This window comes from Protopterus annectens, chromosome 5.part0, assembly GCF_019279795.1.
Source record: "Protopterus annectens isolate FY-2018-M chromosome 5.part0, PAN1.0, whole genome shotgun sequence".
NCBI lineage: Eukaryota > Metazoa > Chordata > Ceratodontiformes > Protopteridae > Protopterus > Protopterus annectens.
Window position 1 is genome coordinate 1750567942 of NC_056735.1, and position 19991 is coordinate 1750587932.

Below are 19991 nucleotides of genomic sequence, written 5' to 3' on the forward strand. Positions count from 1 at the left end.
CATAAAGGCCAGAGTGGAGGACGTATAAATCTTTTTCCCCAAACTGTCCATTGCCCTATTGTCTTTATCAAAAGGTAGAACAATGACAGCAGGCAGTAACTTAGAGGGCTTATCTGTGGACATAGAAAACACAGAAGGGTCTGCCACAGTGCTTTTGTACAGAAATTTCAGGTTCTTGAATACCTTGTAAAACCTGTCGGGCCTTTTGGGTGCAAGTGGTGGAGAGTCTGGTGAGTGAAGGTGGATGCAAAGGCATCCAAGGAAGGCCTCTAAGACAGGAGGTACAGCACTGCGCAGGGGTGCATACTTTCAAAGTTTATATTTCTCTGTTGAACTTCAGAAATCTGTTTAGATTCACATTCAAATTAACATTTAGCACATCTGTAAGGATTCATGGGACTTTTTAGGTAGAGTCAATACAGTGGCGAAGGTTTCTGATATTACTTTTATCACCATTGACATACAGGGCTTATTTAGTTGCATTCCTTACAGTATAGGACTGACTTGGCTTTCTGAATATTTATCTAATCCCTTACATATAGGACAAGACAAGAACAATACATTAAAGTACCTTGATGGAAATTGTTTTATACAGTAATTATGTTTGCAGGTCACTATTTTCATTAGGAAAAAGGTATTGCCATGGGGGCAGCATGTGGGCCATTGTATGTTAACATTATTATGGTTGCTTGGGAAGACAAGTTTATTTTTAACAGTTAATTCAGTACATCTTGGAGTATGTAGATACATTTCCTTGATATATTTACTGTGTGGACAAATGAGTCTGGAAAGATTAATGATTTTATTACTTAAATTAACAACACAACTAACCTTCCTACCGTTTACGCACAATGTAGGTATTGAGTCTATAGCATATTTGGGATGTGAAATTGACCAAAGACACAGAAATTGGCTAGCTTGTTTCCCATATTTATAGGAAACAAACATACTCCAATTCACTCCTGCATTACACCAGTAGCCACCCCCCATTATCAAAAGCGGGCGGTGGTAAAAAGACATGTTGTGGGTGCTGCGAGAATTGTGTCTAAATGTAGTGATTTTCTTGACGAGTGTAAACTGTTGCAAAGCATGCGTTTGAGTAGAGGGTACCCAGAGATTCTTGTTAACTCCCTAAGAGAGGAGGTTATAAGGAAAAGGTTTAATGACACCTATGTACCTTCACTACAGGGTAAACTATCTTTGGCTACAGGTAATGATACCATAACATTCAACTACTTGGGGCACAACTTGGATAATAATGTTATTAGAACAATCAGTGATCATAAGGTTAGTCACAATGTGAACTTCCAGCATTCTTTTATTACTACATATTCAAAAGAAAGTCCTGAGATTAGCAGTACTTCAAAAAAGAAACTGGCAGTTTATCATCAATGATCAGACTTTGAGCAAACAATTAGGGACAATGCTCAAGATTGTTTATATAAAAGATATTAGTTTCAAAAATATTTATGATGATATGACTCATACCAAGAATGATAATATTAAGGGAGACATGAATAAATGTGGGGTTTGCTCACAGTGTCCCCTTTTTATGTACTGGTGATATTATTTTAATTAGGGACAAAGTGATTAACATTATTGTAAAGTTTAATTGTTATACCAGAAATTTCAGGTTTTCGGATACCTTGCAAAACCTATCAGGGCTTTTAGATGCAGGTGGCTGACAGTCTGATGCAGTGAACATGGATACAAAGACATCCGGGAAGGCCTCCAAGATAGGCGGTACAGGCACTGCAGCAAGAGTACCTACTTCCAAGAGTTTATAGCATCTCTGCTGACCTTCAAAAATCTGTTTAGATTTCCATTCAAATGTTTTACATATTACCAGTAGTGTCCCTAAATGAATCTTTTTCAACAGGGGAGTCAGAAGAAAAAGAATCTTCAACATCCAAGGCCACTTGAGTAGGTGAATGTATCTGGGATGAATTTGCTAAACAAATGCCCATTTGTGTATGATAGATCCTCTTTCATAGAGTGGAGGAAAGAACACTAGTAGTAGCAGCAGCATCAGGCCCTATAAAGGAAGGTGGCCTAACATTGGCTCTGTGAAAAATCCATCCATTCCTTTTCTTTGTCCATCTTGTGGGAAAAACTGTTTCTATTTTTTTGCTTCTTTTTTTCTAGGTGTGACATGTTTTGACTAAACATGGAGGTTCTGACCCACTGATGAACCTCCATGAGTGACCCAGGAATTTCTTCTTCAATGAGGATCTGCAGTATGCCTTTAGGTCCTTTTGAAACTATTAAGCACAGTTCCCTCTTCTCACACTTACTGGTAGCTTCAGTCATAATGGACATGCGAACCTCAGAAGCCATACTGGCTTCCAACAGGTTAGCAGGAGTGCTAGTCTGAGCAGGTGTTCGACAAACAGTGCATTCTCCGACCTCTGCATGCATGTCCAAGTCCAAGTGGGCAGTGATGACATCAGGCCTAAGGCTCCTGAACATTTTCCTTTGAATGTGGGGGGGGGGGGCATCAGGGGTTGAAGGGTTTGCCATCTTTGTGTGAGGTGCTTAAAGCACTAACTTTAAAGACAGGAATTAATAGAAGAAAGTTGTGTTCTTAGGGTCTTTGGAATAAAGGACTGATAGAACATTACATTTTTATAGTCATGATCTGCACCAAACCATCAGTGGTACTGGGTGCAGACATTCTTGCAGGGAATTTGCCTACTGTAATCACACTTTCTCCTCCTAGCAGATATCTAGTAAGTAACAACAGCAAAGCAAGTGAGAAGAAATAAGGGAAGTTTCCCCAATGGGGCATTTACCTGAACTGAAGGCCAACTGTACCAACAACCACAAAGACTGATGGGTGCGAGACATGCATTCAGAGTAGTGGCAAGACAGTTTGAGAATTTAAGCTCATACATCTGCGCATGCACTCATGCGCAGGAGATGAGGTCATATGCTGGGCGTTTTGGTTTTGGTACACCCAGCTGGATGTCAAGGTTATTTGGAGAGAGAACCCCAAAGTTTGGAATACTGCAACAGCAATCTAAGGAAGGACACTGGACATTAGGCATGCAGAGTAGCTGTTAAGGACAGTACAAAGCAAAGAATACGCTACAGCACGAGTAGCTTGAGAAATGGGTTACTACGAATGAATGGATAAATTCAGCACTAAAGATTATAACAGCAAAAGACTATTTATAAATATCTAGCTCAGTATGTGCTACATCAAAGTAGTAAGGAAATTTGGTTGACTTCTGGAATAGAGATTTAAATAAATACTCAAATATACATGTTATACATATATATGTATGTATGTATGTATGTATATGTAGTGACACAGATGGGCATTCTTGAAGCGCTACCAGTTTCTAGTATGACTGGCCCCAAAATACAAACTTCACTTTAAGTGAAACTGCAGTGCAGCTGTCTGCCAAACCCACTTTTACATATTTTGCTTGGGACTGGCTTCCGCAATTAAAATAACTATAAACAGGCTAAGTACTTCTTTGTTAAAATACATATAAAAACTAAATGTCAAGAAAATCTGTTACATAGCCACTGGACTGATGAAGTGACTAATTATATTACTTGCAATATGAAACAGTGTGGCATAGCACATAATTTTAAACAGTCAGTCAGCAAGAAATGAAGATAATGTGGGTCAAACTTGTTTTACAGACACTGAGACATGCCATAAGCACAATTGCTTTATTAGCATAAGATCAGCATTTCCCCCACACCAGAGGAATGCATAGACTTACTAGAAAATATAGCAAGCAAAATGGATGACAGTACGAAATATATTTGCTTGTTATTCTGCTGTACCAATTCCCCCTATGTTTGCACTCAATACTCAGGGCGCTGAACATTGAAAGTCTTCATCTAGTAGATTGGACAGTTACCATTTGTGCACTTTTCTTTCACATACAAACTGACCATGAGGCTCACAAGCATTAGGCTGTAAAAGGGCTAAATACACAGGGGTTACTGCTCCCTCATCTGGCGTTTTTGGAGCATGAGGACCAGCCATATCAGTTCTCACCCATCCTGGACAGCAGGAATTTATGAGGACCTTGTCTGCTGGTCTCTCCTTGCTAACATTTCTTGCCTGAATTCTAGACAAGACAGTCACTCCAAGTTTTGACACACCATAAGCAGTGGAAGGCCAGCCTTCTTTCTGGTATATACCCTTTTTTGTATCTTCCACAAATTTTTCCATAAGCGTTACTAGCTCTTCTTCTGTGATGGTATCACTACGGAACTTCTGCTGTAGGTCTTTGCTACAGTTCTGGAGAGCACTGTAACCAGATATGCTGGACACATTAACTACACGTCCTAAAACAAAAAGGAAATGGCAGATTAAAAATGATACATTCTGTAACGTGTAACAGTCTTAATGCTATACTGAGGCTACTCAGAAGTTTCCAATTAGCTACATTTTCCTAAAGAGAATTGTTTGTGTTTTAGGATTAAGAAACTTAATCCTGAAAATGTCAGATTATTTAAAGCTTGAACTGCAATTTCATATTTCAAACCATAGATGTGTACCACATACCTTCAGACTTGCATCAGAGTTGCATGAATGGATAACATGTACTCAAAGTACATGTAGCATTTGTATGATCACTTCACTTACAGTAACAAGACAGTAAACAGTACAAATTGTGCCAGTCATAAAAATAGGACATCCTTAATTATCTTTCTCCAAACTCATGCACTTAAGAGTCTTTAATAACTGTTTAAACACAATCCTTCTGACAGCAGACAAATCAACGGCTGAACAGCCTTTGACACAAAGTACAGTCATGTACACTTACCATAAATGTGGATGTTCGAGTGTATTCACTGTTGCAGTCATCACATTTGGGTTATCTGCTTGCAGCAGCCCTCAGTCAGGCTTGATTATCAAAGTCTTGGGTCCTGCGTCGGTTGCGGTCTCATCTTCTGTGACGTCAGGTAGTCAGTGGTATAAAGTATGCAGCCAATGCCATTACATCAGTTTTTCTTGCCCCAGATGTCAGGCGCCCCCTTAATGGGAAGCAATTAAATATAAATATACAAGGTTTTACCTCCAACAAAAAAAAGCAAATACACCAAAAAGCTTTTAAGTATAGTAGAGGAGAATAGAGGTATAGCCAAAAGAAGTCAGAGGGCTGGAGGGAAGGTAACCTGGACTGCAACAGTGAATACACTTGAACATCTACATTTATGTTAAGTGTACACAACTGTACTATGCTCTTCGTGTTTCACTGTTGCAGTTCTCACATTTGGGTTGACTCCCAAAGCTAAGGAAGGGAGGAGGAAGTTAAAGAGCATTAGGGCCAGCTATTAAGCCCCGTAAGTCTGCAGTGGCAAATCCAGCTCTGGATTTAGAAAAGATAGGCATGTGGTGATACTTGGTGAAGGCATGTACAGAGCTCCAGGTAGCAGCTTCTAGGATGTCCCTGGTAGGGACTCCTCTGAGAAATGCCACAGAGGTAGATGCAGCCCTGGTGGAATGTGATCTTATCCTCTGTAGGTAGGTTTCCATGGTGCTTGTAGCAGAAATGAATGCATAGATTCATAGATTAGTACTAGGCTAACTGCCCTTGCGGGCCATTTTAAGCCTAGACAATTATCCCCTGTGAGATTCAAACCCTGTACCTTGTGTCTGTAAGGCAAACACCTTAACCATTAGGTCATCCTCCCAACCCCAGATAGGCTATCCATCTGGAAATGGTTTGCTTTGAAATGGTCTTCCCCTCTGTCCATGCAGCAGAGCCAAACCAGCAGCTGTTCAAATTTTCTGAGAGGCTTAGTCCTGTCCAAATAGAATCTAAGTTGCCTGTACACGTCCAGAGAGTGCAGTATTCATTCCCCTTTGTTTTGTGGCTTAGGGAAAAAAGTAGGCAAATGAATGGACTGATTTAGGGCCACACTAGACACCTCCTTGGGCATAAAGGAAGGATTAGCCCTGAGTGAAATCCTGTCTGCATGGAAGATAATGAAGGGTTCCACTGCCATGAGGGCCTGCAATTCAGGCACTCTTCTTGCTGAAGTGATGGCTAGAAGGAAGGCTGTTTTCCAAGAAAGGAATTTCAACTCTGATGTTGCAGCTGGCTCAAAGGGGGGGGGGTGAGCTTTTCCAAAACAAAGTTAAGGTCCCAGGTTGGAGTGGGAGCTCTCCTGGGAGGTCTTAAACTTTTTGCCCCTCTAAGGAATTGTTTTAGCAAGGGGTAAGAGAAGAGGGGTGGCTCAGTATTATAATGTGCTGAAATGGCACAGGCATGAATTTTAATTGATGAGAAGGATAGGCCCTTGTGGAGCATTTCTGTTAAGTACTCTAGAATATGAGGTAAGCTGCCCATCCCCTGAGCCTGGCTCCAGGAACAGTATTTTTTCCACCTTTCAGCATAGGATTTTCTAGTACTAGGCCTCCTTGCCTCCAGAATGACATCCAGCACCTGCTTACTGAGGGATGCTAGAGGAGAGCTCAAGGAATTAGCCAGGCTGCAAGCTTCAGTGTTTGAAGCTGAGGGTGCAGAATCTGGCCCGCCTGCTGGGACAGCAGGGAAGGGGTCTGAGGCAGGTGCCATGGTTGTAGCAGTGTCATACTGCATAAGAGGGGGTACCAGTGCTGGCATGGCCAGTCTGGTACAATCAGTATTGTCCTTGGCTTGTCCTGTTTGATCTTTAGTAGAACCTTTGAGAGGACAGGCAGAGGGGGAAAGGCATAAACCGAGAGGCTTTCCCAGGTAAAGGACAGGGCCATCCACTTTCCAAGCTTGACTGTGTGGAGTTCTTGTGCAGAATTTGTTCAATTGGTAGTTCTGAGGGGAGGCAAACAGGTCTACCTCTGGAGTCGCCCCATTTGTTCCCCAAGAGGTTGAATATTTTGGGTTCTAGTTTCCATTCGTGTGGGTCCATGAGATTTCTGCTAAAGTCGTCTGCCAGTGAATTTAGTTTGCCTGGCAGGAATTGTGCTTGTAGGTGTACTTGGTAGCTCAAGGCTGTGTTCCACAAAGCCATGGCTAGTCTGCAGAGAGGGTACGAGTGGGTTCCCCCCTGCTCGTTTATGTACCACATAACTGTGGTGTTTTTACCAATAGTTGTCCTGGAAGAATATGGTCTTTGAAGGCTGTCAGAGCATCCTGTACAGCTAACATTTCTTTTTGATTGATATGCAGGTGCATCTGTCTTGGGTTCCATTTGCCCTGAATGCACTGCCCTGCCATGTGAGCCCCCCCATGCATAGTCTAATGCGTCTGTTAGGGTTTGGGCGGCAGGGCGTAGAATGAAAGGAGTCCCGTGTTGTGGTAGTAGGCCTCTGCCCACCAAAGGAACTCTGTTTTCATACAAGGAATGATAGAAATCATTGTTTCCAGGTCCTGAGAATGTTGACACCATAGGCTTTTTAGATACCATTGGAGTTTCCTCATATACAGTCTTGCATATGGAATTAGTAGAATGCAAGAGGCCATGAACCACAGAGTTTGCAGTATTTTCCTTGCAGATAGCCAACAGTTTGAAGTAGGTTGTCAAATAAACTTGTATCTCCATAGTGAGGAATGGCATCTGGGAAGTTGTGTTCAAGCTTGCTCTCAGGAATACAATCTGTTGACAGTGTACTAGGTGAGATTTCTTTTCATTGATGGTGTACCCAGTGAGGTTAGAAGTTTCTTTACGAATGCCACATGTTGTAATAGAAGTCCTGGCTTTCTGCCTGAATCAGACAATCGTCCAAGTATGAGTAAATCTGAATATTTCTTTGCCTGCAAAATGCAATGGCTGGAGCTAGACACTTTGTGAACACCCTGGGCACAGTAGATAAGCCAAAGGGAAATGCAGAGAACCAAAAGTGCATGGAGCCCACCCTGAAATGTGGGTACTGCCTGCAGGATCCTCTTATTGGGATGTGCAGGTAAGCTTCCTTTAAGTCTAGGGTTGCCAGCCAGGCATCCTTGGCTAGCATAGGAAGAAGCTGCTGAAGAGTTAGCATTTCGAATTTTGGAACCACCAGAAAGGTGTTGAGAATAGAGAGGTCCAGGATAGGACGACAGAAATTGTCTTTTCTGGGTACCAGAGAAAGTCTTGAATAAAAACCTTGTCCCCTTTTTTTCTGCTGGGACAGGCTGAATAGCCCTGATACTGAGAAGAGAGAGAACCTGCTGTTGGGCCTCCGCCGACTGATTTGGGGGTAGGTCTGGCCAACCATTTGGAGTTGGTAGTGTGTGGAAGTGGAATCTGTATCCTTGGGAAACTATGTTCGAAACCCATTTCCCCTGGGTAACGAGTTCCCAGTTTTTTGCATGCAGGGCAAGCTTTCCTCCTAAGGGAGCAGGTAGTTGAGCAGGGCTTGGAAGGGTTAAGGTTAAGTCATTGTGCCATTCTTTAGTGGGGGGGGTGGCTTACTACTCCCTGCTTTGGAAGTGGGAGCCCCCACTGCTTAGATCTGTGCGTAGCCTGAGACTGTAGACTAGGTGGTCTGCTGTTCCTGGGTTTGGACCGAGAAGGCCTGGAAAGGACTAGAAAGGACCAGTTCTTTGAAGGCCAATGCCTACTGAATCTGGGAGGCTGTACTTGTAGAAATCTTTAACAGTTTGCATAGATTTAGCTTTTTCCTCCATCCTTTTGAGGACTTCTGCTTTGTTGGCAAAAAGGTGGTCTTGGTTTAAGGGAGCATACAGTAATTTAGCTTTAACATGATCTGGCAAGTTTTGTTCCTTAAGCCAAGCATGCCTTCTAAGTACAGACTCAGTGACAGCAGCCCTGCAAGATGTTTCTAAAGTGTCAAAATCACATTGCAAAGTATGTTTACCAACTTGTTATGCAGAATGCATTAAATCTTGCAATTCTTTGTGTTCAGCACAGTCAGGAATCAACATCATTTTCTGTTTAAGTAGTCCCATAATATGCTGCTGATACTTTAACATATGAAACTGGCAATTTAAAGCCCTAATGGCCAAAGCAGCAGAAGTGTATACCTTCTTACCCCATCTGTCTAAGGCTCTAGAATCTCTATCAGAAGGGGTAGGATTTTTGGCAGCAGTAGCCTTAATGCCTTTTGGTCCTTGGGAAATGGTCTCTGGATCCGCAGAAGGATTCTTGAAGAGGAACTTGTGAGAGTCATGTACTCTGTAGTACCTGTCAGGTTCTGGGAGCTGGAGGTCAAGTATCTGAGGTAAGGCTAGATTCCAAGAAAGCATCATCTATAATGTCCAGAACAGGAGGGATTGCTAAAGGCCTGTGCTGAGGCAGAAGTAAGAATTCCCCAAGTCTCTTTTTGGACTCAGAGTAATCCTGGCTTTCCCAGCGGAAATGCTCCCTAAGAGTATGCAAGGATTCACCGAAAGAAAAATCTTCTGGTGGGGAAGCAGAGGGAATGGAATCCTCTGCATCAGAATCCTCATAAGTAGATAAGGGCATATCCTGGTAATCAAAAGGAGCAGAAATATCAGATTCATGATCAGAAGAATCAGAAAGAAAATCAGTTCTAGGTCTCTTAGAGGGGGGGGAAGGCTGGCTTCCCCTAATTAAGGTAATAAGGTCTTCAGCCATTCTAAGCATTTGTTTTTGAGGCATATGGGCCTGAGCCTGCGGTTTAGTCGTCGTTTTTCTAGGCGTAGTGTGAGTTTTTGGCCTAAGGAATTCAAAACGTCTGGATGGAAACGGTGGCGTCTGTTTAACATGAATGTCTGTAGGCCTGAATACACCCCCAGAAGCCGGTGCCTGCACAGCGGCTCCGGACCCATCCTAGGTAGAGACATCCACAGGTTCCATAGTCGAAGAAGCATCTTGTGGCATACCGGACTCCGAATGGGTCTCAGTAGAGGTCTGCGAATCTGAAGTAGCGGGTATCAGGGGTTGCAAAAGCACCTCACCGAGTACCGGCGGACTGGTGAATAGCTAGCGTCGTCAGCAGTTTTGGACCTATGCGGTCCGTCACTGTCTTTATCCTTACGTTTTTTCAGATCAGTAGTCAGATGGCTTAACAAAGCCATTTCAGAGTACGGAGATAAGAATACAAAAGTAACTGGCTGCAAAAATAGCCCGGCGACGAATATTTTGGGCATTGAACAAGGCACAAAACCGACAGCGAGGGACGTCGTGGTCTGGGCCTAAATAGGGGATGCAGTAAGAATGAAAATCTCTATGAGGTATTTGCTTTCCGCAGGCAAGACAACTGTTAACTTTTACTGACATTGGTTAGAGCAAGAAAAAGGACCCCCAATAGGGTACTTATCTTTTTTGAAGACTTCGGATCTGAAACTTGAAAACGAAAATTTCAGGAGATGGCCAACCGGCACTTGCCAATTGCTTCTGCTTCAGGCACCACATGGCAAGAAAGACTGATGTAATGGCATCAGCTGCATGCTTTATACCCCTGACGTCATGGAAGAAGCAACAGCATCAGACTCAAAAATCCGAAGACTCTGGTATTCAGGCTGGCTGAGGGCTACCTGCAGGCAGATAACCCAAATGGGATGACTGCAACAGTTTAACACGAAGAACATCTGATAATGCATAGATCCTGCCAAGAAATGCAGATATTTCCTGCATGATTCTTTGATAGGGATGTGCAGATAGGCTTCTTTTAGGTGTAGGGTGGCTAACCAGGCCTGTTAGGACAGCATAGGAAGAAGCTGCTGAAGGGTGAGCATTTTGAATTTTGGCACCACCAGGAAGGTGTTTAGAATGGAAAGGCCTAGGATTGGGTGCCAAATGCCCTCTTTTCTGGGTACCAGGAAACGTCTAGAATAAAACCCTTGACCTATCTGTTCTGCAGAAACAGGTTGAACTGCCCTTATGGAGAGCAGGGACTGAACTTGATTTTGTGCCTCTGCCCACTGGTTTGGAGGAAGGTCTGGGAGCCCATTCACGGTTGGCAGTGTGTGGAAGTAAAATTTGTACCCCTGGGATACAATGTCGAGGACCCATCTGTCTTTGGTGATGGAGGTCCAGTTTTTTGCATGGTGGGCATGTTTTCCTCCTAGGGGCACGAGCAATTGGGCAGAGGTGAGGAGCGGAGTTGAGAAGTCATTGTGAATTCTTTCCGTAAGGGGGTGGCTTAGCACTCCCTGATTTAGAAGTGGAGGTACTCCATTGCTTAGCTCTCTGCATACCCTGAGACTGTAATCTGGAGGGTCTGTTCCCCCTGGGTCTAGTTTGAGGTGGCCTAGAGGGGGCCGGAAAGGACCAATGTTTCAAGGGGCAATGCCTACTGAATCTTGGAGGCTGCACTTGCAAAAAATCTTTGACCGTCTGCATAGACTTAGCCTTTTCTTCCATCTTTTTTAGAACTTCTTCTGCTTTGGTGCCAAACAAATTGTCCTTATTCAAAGGAGCGTCTAGTAATTTTGATTGGACAGGATGTGACAAGGTCTGTTCCTTAAGCCAAGCATGCCTTCTCAGTACAGAACCAGAGACTGCTGCCCTGCAAGATGCTTCTAGGGCATCAAACCCACATTGCAAGGTATGCTTGCTGACTTGGCTTGCAGAATGCATAAGCTCCTGTAATTCTTTATTTTCTGCATAGTCAGTAAAGGTAGACCATTTTTGCTTAATAAGTTCCATAATATGTTGCTGGTATTTCAGCATGTGAAACTGGCAATTCAATGCCCTAATGGCTACAGTTGCAGAGGTGTATACTTTTTTACCCCATCTGTCTAAAGCTCAAGAATCCCTGTCTGAAGGGGTGGGATTCTTAGCTGTAGTTGCTTTTATACCTTTAGGCCCTTGAGAAATTACATCTGAGTCAGCAGTAGGAGTTTTAAATAGAAATTTGCAAGAGTCAGGGACTCTGTAGTACTGGTCTGGTTTCCTTGGAGCAGGGGGTAAAGTATCAGGAGTCAGACTGGATTCCATAAAGACGTCATCCACAGCATCCAGAACAGGAGGGATAGCTAAGGGTCTATGTTGTGGCAATTCTAAAAATTCTGTTTCTTTTTGGACTGAGGATAATCCTGGCATTCCCACTGGAAATGCTCTCAAAGAATGAAGGGTTTCACCAAAAGAAAAATCCTCTGAAGGGGAAGCAGAGGGAATAGATTCCTTTGCATCTGAATCCTCATAAGCAAATAAAGGCATGTCTTCATATTCACAAACATCAGAGTTGTCGGACTCTTAGTCAGATAAAGCTGCTGGGGCAGGTCTCTTTCTCTTAGAAGGGGAAGGCTGGCTTCCCCTAATCAGCATGATCAGGTCTTCTGCCATTTTAAGCATTTGAGACTGTGGGAAGGAAGCAGGTGCTTGAGACTGAGTCGTCAGTTTTTTAGGCATAGCTCGTACTCATGGCCTTAGAAACTCTGTAGTTTTAGTCAAAACTGAAAACACGAAAGAAATCATTGGTTTGTGTAGAGTATCAGTAATGCGAAGAACTTCCTCAAAAGGTGGTGCCTGCATAGCGGCTCCAGACCCATCCAAGCTAGAGATAACCACAGGTTCCGTATTCAAAGAAGAGTCTCCCAGCATACCGGACTCCAAACGGGTCTCAAATCCTGCAAATCCATCGAAGCAGGCATTAGGGGCTGCGAAAGCGCCTCACTGAGTACCAGCGAACTGGCGACTAGCTTAATGGAAGCGTCGTCAGCAGTTTTGGACCTGTGCGGTCTGTCTTTATCCTTATGTTTTTTCTGAAGATCGGTAGTCAGATGGCTTACCGAAGCCATTTCAGAATACGGAGGTCGAGTGTGAAAGTATTTAGCGACAATAAGGGCCAGACGACGAATAGTTTGGGCATTGAACGAAGCACAAAACCGACAGCGAGGAACATCGTGGTCTGGGCCTAAACAGGTGATGCAGTAAGAATGGAAATCTCGGTGTGGTATTTGCTTTCCACAGGAGAGAGAATTGCTAACTTTTTCTGACATTGGTTAGAGCAAGAAAAAAAAGGATCCCCAATGGGGTACTTAGCTTTAGAAGAGTTCAGGATGATTCAATTCGGAAACGAAAACTCAGGTAGCGGCCGACCGGCACTCGTGCAAACTGCTTCTGCTTCGGGCTCCTAAGCAAGAAAGACTAATGTAATGGTGTTGGCTGCCTGTTTTTATACCCCTGATGACCTGACGTCAGTCCTGGAGCGACGGCAACTGACGCAGAAATACTAAGTCTCTGGTATTCGGGACGACTGAGGGCTACCTGCAGGCAGATAACTCAAGTGTGATAACTGCAACAGTGAAACACGAAGAACATCTTTGCATTCTTCCAGTATATTGATGGGCCCTTTAGGGGGTGAGAGGGGGGTAAAGTTAGCACTGAGCCTATTTGCCAGGATGTTGGCAATATCAGTTGGTTCTGTATATTTATAGTGCCATTGTGGTGTAACTCAGGGAAGATCTGAAATCGTCCATTATTAGAGAGTTGGGTTGTACCCTAATATTTTCCAGTGTATTAAAAAATGAGGAGTGGGAATCCTGGGACACGGTGGGGAATCTGTAGCAAGTTACAATTTGGACTGCGGTCTTGCCCAGAGTTAGTTGCACTTGGATAATCTCAAATGCATTATGCTGAGCAACTAGCCTGGAGAGGTGTGGATATCCGTAATGAATATGGACACGCCTCCACATTTAGTGTTTCGGCCGAGGTTAGGTGGCTGAAAGCTGTGGTATGAATTATAGCCTGGTAATGCAGGGGTGCTCTCTATAGCCTTGAACTAGGTCTCTGTCACTGCACAGATGTCGATGTTCTCCATTTTAAGGAGTGCCTCGAGTGAATGCATTTTGAGGTTTAGACTTCTAGCACTGAGTAGCATTACCCTCAGATTTTGCTTGCTTGTACCTGTTATGGTGGTGAATTTGTTATTTGAACCTTGCCTAAATAAGGCACTACGGGGGTGGCAAGAGCCTTAGCCAGTATCCGGAATCCCAAGGGCGACAGGTGCAGGCCATCTCTGGCAAAGCATCGTGGTCTGTCGATCATGTCATCCCAGGCAAACAGATACTGGATCCCCTTAGAATGACACCAGAAGCTTAGCCAACAGTTGCAGTCAATCATTTTGTCCTTGTACTGTGGTATAATTTTGGGTGATGGCAGGATGCTACTCAAGGCTAGGGTCATACCTGCCTGGGCTACAAGATCGGAGGGCTCCTCCATGTCTCTTTTCATGCAGTCCAGGGAGGTACATCTCAGGTCATTCACACCAACATGGACATGGCCAGGAATAAATGAGCGTAGCTCTATTGTCCCAGTATTGAAAGTGAAAGCATTACAAAGAAATAAAATAGTATGATTTTTATCACACTGTAGGCATTCATTAAAGATTAGCCATATATATTCATGAAGTGTACAAGATCAATTGTTGCATTAGATATTTAAGACATATATAATCATACATCTACATAGATATACAATATATAAAATCTTTTTTCTTGTATAGGGATATGTGCTTTCATATATACATTTTTCGATACATATATTATATATATATATTTTTTTTAATATGTATATTTTCATATATATATTTTTTTTCATACATCTTATATTGTGAGTTCTAAAATTGCTGTTTTACATATTCATAATATATATATATATACACACACATCTTTATATACGTAAGTATTTAATGAGATATTGTATACATATTTTATATATATATATATATATATATATATATATATATATATATATATATATATATATATATACACACACACACACTTTTATATACATAAGTATTTAATGAGATATTGTATACATATTTTATATATATATATATATATATATATATATATATATATATATATATATAAATTTTTATGTATTCAGCTATTTGTTTTGCAACTAAGTAGTTTTAGTAATACATCTTTTAGCATTCAATGTCTCGATGTATATTAATGCATTTTTTCAAGGTTTTCTTATCTAAATGGTTCTTCATGAGCATATTTGACTTGCAAGTTTGTATTTTTAATGACGTATATTTTGTGGCTGAAGTAAGCTAAGAAATGTAATATCTGTAATGTTGCATCAAGCATGATAGGGGGCACTATCAACTAATGGGTTAACAAGGCGTTTATTTAATTAATTTGTATGTATATAAAAGGAAGTGAAGTATGGTTTTAGAATTGACTGATGAAGTTTAACAGAATTTAAACTAAAGCGCTTACTTTTATGGATCATTGAGTGTGTTTCACGTTAATAAACCGTGTGTTTTGTGATGCATTGAAATATTTCTTCAGCCTGCTGATTCCTGGTTCGTTTTTGTTGTGGTTTCAAAATGGACAATGACAGAGTCATATTTGTACTTGTTGTGGAGTGACCCGAGTGTGTGCGCTATGGGGCGGATCCTGGCACCCGGCAGGCAGCTGACAGTAACTTTCTCCTTGTTTAGCGTGGTGAGTGGAACATCAATGTGCCTGACTATAGAGTCACCTATGACTAGAGTGTTGGGTACGTTTTTATGCCTTATGGGCTGTGGTTGAGTGGCATACTGAGTTTGTGGGCTGTGTGTCATTTGGGTTGTGTTGGGGGGGTGGAGGTTGCATGCGTTTCTGTGTTGGAGGTCTCTGTTGCTTAAGCAGATTTTTATCGAGAGCCTCCGTGAATGTAGGTGTATGTTTTGTGTTGCTATGTGTGTGTTTTGGTGGTGTAAGTTTTGAGGGATTATGTGATGAGTGTGGTGTAGTGCAAGTGTTTACCTTCTCCTTTTGACTGTCTAGTCCAGTCTTGGGTGAAGAGAGCTTTGCTTCCAGTTTGGCTATATAAGTGCATCTCTCACAGGTTGTAGTGTTGGGTGGTAGGAGGAGAGGGTTGTCTGTGTACATGAGGCAATTGCTGCATTGCGCCCAAGATGCCCAGATTCATCAGGTAGACAGGAGAAAACACCGGGAGCTGAGTGTAGTGCAGCACTCCTCTAATGCTGCACTACACTGTCAGCAATCCAATCGCCTGCAATGAGCACAGAATCCGCATCTTACTTTCTTCCAGCTCCAATGGCATGTGGCTACATGCTGCACCCACTGACACTGACTAATGAAAGGAACTCACCATGCCAAAAGATCTTTGAGAATGGCTCTTGCAGCAGGTACTACTTCAAGGATTCTCTGCAACAATGGCCCACTGGTTTATTTCCCACCCCCCAAAAGTTTTCTGTTTGGGCTTACTCCCAAAAAAGGTATCGGATGACAATCAAATACTGGTTAATAATGGGTGGATTTCCCTTCGATGCCCTCACATTATTTTCCGATCATGGACTTAACTTATCTTCTGAAATCAGAAAAGTACAGTTGTGTACCTACCATAAATGTAGATGTTCGAGTGTATTCATTGTTGCAGTCATTACAATTGAGTTATCCTGCTGGCAGGCTACCCGCAGTCGCCTCCTCCCTGACGTCAATGCGCCAGGGGTATAAAAAAAGAAGTTATGTTCTTACCATAACGTTCCATGTGGAGTGTTCATCTCGCATTTGTTCTTACACACGGGTTCGGAGCCGAGGACGGAGTCGGCACTGCATAGCAAAGCTCTGCATCTAAGAGAAGCTCGAGACCAGGCTATATCCCACAATCCTCCCTGCCGTTACTCAGATCTAGTTTGCAAGCAAACCAGACTAACAATAACCCTGAGGCACTAAGGCTACATACTGCCACAAAAGAAGAAATTTAGAGACACCATCTCACTGACACATCAACTAAGGGTAACGAAACATTCCCGGAAGAGATAAAGACATGTGGACCAGTCCTACTTGTTCTTCCAAACATGTGAGGGAGGGAAGGGGGGGAATGCAAGAACAAAGGCGAGATGAACACTCCACATGGAACGTTATGGTAAGAACATAACTTCTTTATGTGAGAGTGTTCAATCTCGCCGTTTGTTCTTACACATGGATAGCGTCCCTAGCTCCGTCACCCTGACTGACTCATGGAAGAACGTTCCTGAGCACAGTGGAACCAAAGGATATCCTGTCTTTGGAGGTTTTGTCAACCCTATAATGAGCGATGAAAGTATGTGGTTTAGACCACGTGGCTGCTGCACAAATCGTGTCCAAAGGCAGGCGAGCTGCATGAGCCAAGGAAGTGGAGACGGACCTAGTAGAATGGCCTTTTGGTTTGGTGGGTAAGGCTTGATTTGACTTAGAATACACAAAGGCTATACAATCAGTAAGCCATTTAGAAAGCATACGTTTTGTAACTGCCATGCCCTTTTTATTGTCTGCAAATGCAACAAAAAGTTGATCTGTTTTTCTGTAGTCTTTAGTCCTGTCTAAATAAAATCTGAGTTGTCTGTGGACATCTAACTTGTGCAACATATATTCCAACTTGCTGGTATGGTTCTTGAAGAAAGTAGGGAGTTCAATGGACTGATTAATATTTATGACAGAACATACCTTAGGAAGGAAGGATGGATTTGTTCGTAAAGAAACTCTATCTGGGTGAAAAATTAAGTAAGGCGGTTTAATTGACAGTGCTTGCAGCTTTGACTCTCCGAGCTGAAGTAACCGCTACAAGAAAAAGAGTCTTCCACGACAGAAACTTCAGGGGGCAAGAAGAGGCTGGTTCGAAAGGTGGTAACATTAGTTGTGACAACAACAAATTTAAATTCCATGGGAATAAAGGGTCTCTGACGGGAGGTCGAAGATGGAAGGAACCTTTCATAAAAGCTTTACAAAGCTTGTGGGACATAATAGAAGAACCGTCCTCACCAACATGGAAGTTGGATATGGCAGCCAACTGCACTCTTAATGTGGAAGTAGAGGTCCCTTCATGGAAAAGGATGGAAAGAAATTCTAGAACTTTATGTAAAGGAGCAACCAGGGGGTCCAAGTGTTGACTAGATGCCCAGTGCACAAAGCGTTTCCATTTATTGTTGTAGAGTTTTGTGGTGGAAGCCTTATGAGAAGCAACCAAAATGCGCTGCACTGCCGGAGAAAGTAGATCAGACCTGGCTAGGCGGGGAAGTGGAGCAGCCAAGCTGCTAGTTTGAGGGATAGAAGAGACGGGTGAGAAACTCCCGACGAATGTGTCAGTAGATCTGGTACTGGGTCCAGGATCCAAGGTTCCTCTGTTTGATGGGCTCGAAGAAAGGGGAACCATATCTGTCGAGGCCAGAATGGGGCTATGAGTATAATTGTCCTTTCCAGATTCATGGCTTTCTGGAGAAATCTGGGAATCAAGGGGATAGGTGGGAATGCATATAGGAGACCAGGGGGCCAATCGTGTATCAGTGCGTCCCTGGGGACATCCCCTGGAGGGGGTAGAAGGGTAAAATAGCTTCTGCATTTGGTATTCATCGGGGAGGCGAATAGATCGCAGCAAGGCTGGCCCCATTTGCGGAAAATTCTTTCCGCCACTTGTAGTTTGAGGGACCACTCGTGAGGTAACAGGATGGCTCTGCTCAACCTGTCCGCAATGACGTTGGATGACCCCGGGATGTGCGCTGCTATCAGAAAGCGACCCGTGGACTCTGCCCATTGCCAAATTCTCATGGCCTCTCTGCATAATGGGTAAGATCTGGTTCCCCTTGTTTGTTTATGTACCAGACTACAGACATGTTGTCTGTCTGAACTGCTACTGTCCCTAGAGGTAGGAGGGTTTGAAAGTGTTGCAACGCCAAGAACACCGCCCTCATTTCCAGAACATTTATGTGCAGGTTGTACTCGATGTTGGACCATTCCCCTTGGACTGTTCTTCCTGAAAAGTCCCCCACCCTATCAGGGAAGCGTCCGTGGTTATAGTGGCTGTCGGATTTGGTAGAACAAATGGACGACCCATAGTGAGATCCTGGCTGGACACCCACCATGAGAGGTCTCGCTTGCAAGAATCTGTTATCAGGATCTCGTACTTTAGGGGTAACTGTTGGAACGACCACTGCGTGAACAGCAGCCATTGGAGGTGTCTCATGTGCAACCTTCCCATGGGAACCGCAATCAGGGACACTGCCATGAGTCCCAAAACTTTCAACACCAATTTGGCCGGAGCTTTCCTGCATTGCAGCAGAGGAAGAACCTGTTCCTTGAGGGATGAAGCCCTTACTTGAGGGAGCTTTACCAATGTTAAACGCGTATCTAGGTCCGCTCCGATAAATGAAATATGCTGTGAGGGCAGTAAGACAGATTTTTTGAAGTTTATGGAAATCCCTAGGTGGGAACAAAGGTTGACTGTATAGTTTCTTGCTTGTATGAGGAGATGCTCGGTGGTGGCGGTGAGGAGCCAGTCATCCAGATAGGGAAACACCCGGAATCCTACACATCTCAAGTGAGACGCTACCACTGCCATGCATTTGGTGAATACCCTGGGGGCTGAGGTGAGCCCAAAGGGCAGGGCTCAAAATTGAAAATGACTGACTCCCAGCCGGAAGCGCAGGTGATCTCTGGACGTTCTGGCCATCTTGATGTGGTAGTACGCGTCCTTGAGATCTATCGAGCACATCCAGTCATCCTTCTGTAAAAATGGAAGGATCGATTGAAGCGTGACCATCCGGAACTTTTCCTTCTTCACGAATGTATTGAGATTGCTGAGATCCAAAATGGGTCTCCAGTCCCCTGTCTTTTTCGGAACTAAAAAGAACCCTGAGTAAGTTCCGGATCCTTTTTGGTCCGCCGGGACTGGCTGAATGACTCTTTTTTTGAGCAGCTTTGAAATTTCTATTGCTGCTTGGCCTCGCAGACGGGGTGGCACATCTGGAGACCTTCTTTGTTGGGGTGGAGTTGACATAAGGGGTATTTTGTATCCTTTGGTTACAATGCTTTTTACCCAGGAGTCTGAGGTGTGAGTTTGCCAGGCCTGTGGGTATAAAGCCAAGCGACTTGATAAAAAACAAGGATGTCCAGGCAACCAGGAGAAATCGTCTACAGCCAACCAGCATACAACAGACTGTTACCAAAACAAATCCAAGGCGTAAAAATAATCCAATGTAGTTTATTTGATGAACAACAAACGAAGATGACCTAGGTTTCGTTCAGTAACGAACTTCTTCAGATAACATTCCACAAGTAACACCCTCCTTAAATACACATTACCCTGCGCTTAATTGGAACAATTAAACGTGATTACACTAATAAAAATCAATAAATATAGTTAAACACACAGTATCTAGTTTATGCAAA

General features: G+C 43.2%; 1 protein-coding gene across 4 annotated transcripts in view; it reads right to left on the reverse strand.

The window, feature by feature from the left end:
* Window positions 1–3643: 3643 nt before the first annotated feature.
* CBR1 (carbonyl reductase 1) overlaps window positions 3644–19991 on the reverse strand; it is a 162202-nt gene continuing 145854 nt past the window's right edge. For all 4 annotated transcript variants that reach the window (XM_044071552.1, XM_044071551.1, XM_044071550.1 and 1 more), the window contains exon 4: window positions 3644–4311. In XM_044071552.1, coding sequence (XP_043927487.1) covers window positions 3875–4311 — 437 coding nt within the window. In that variant the 3' untranslated portion in view covers window positions 3644–3874. The remainder of the gene's footprint in view (window positions 4312–19991) is intronic.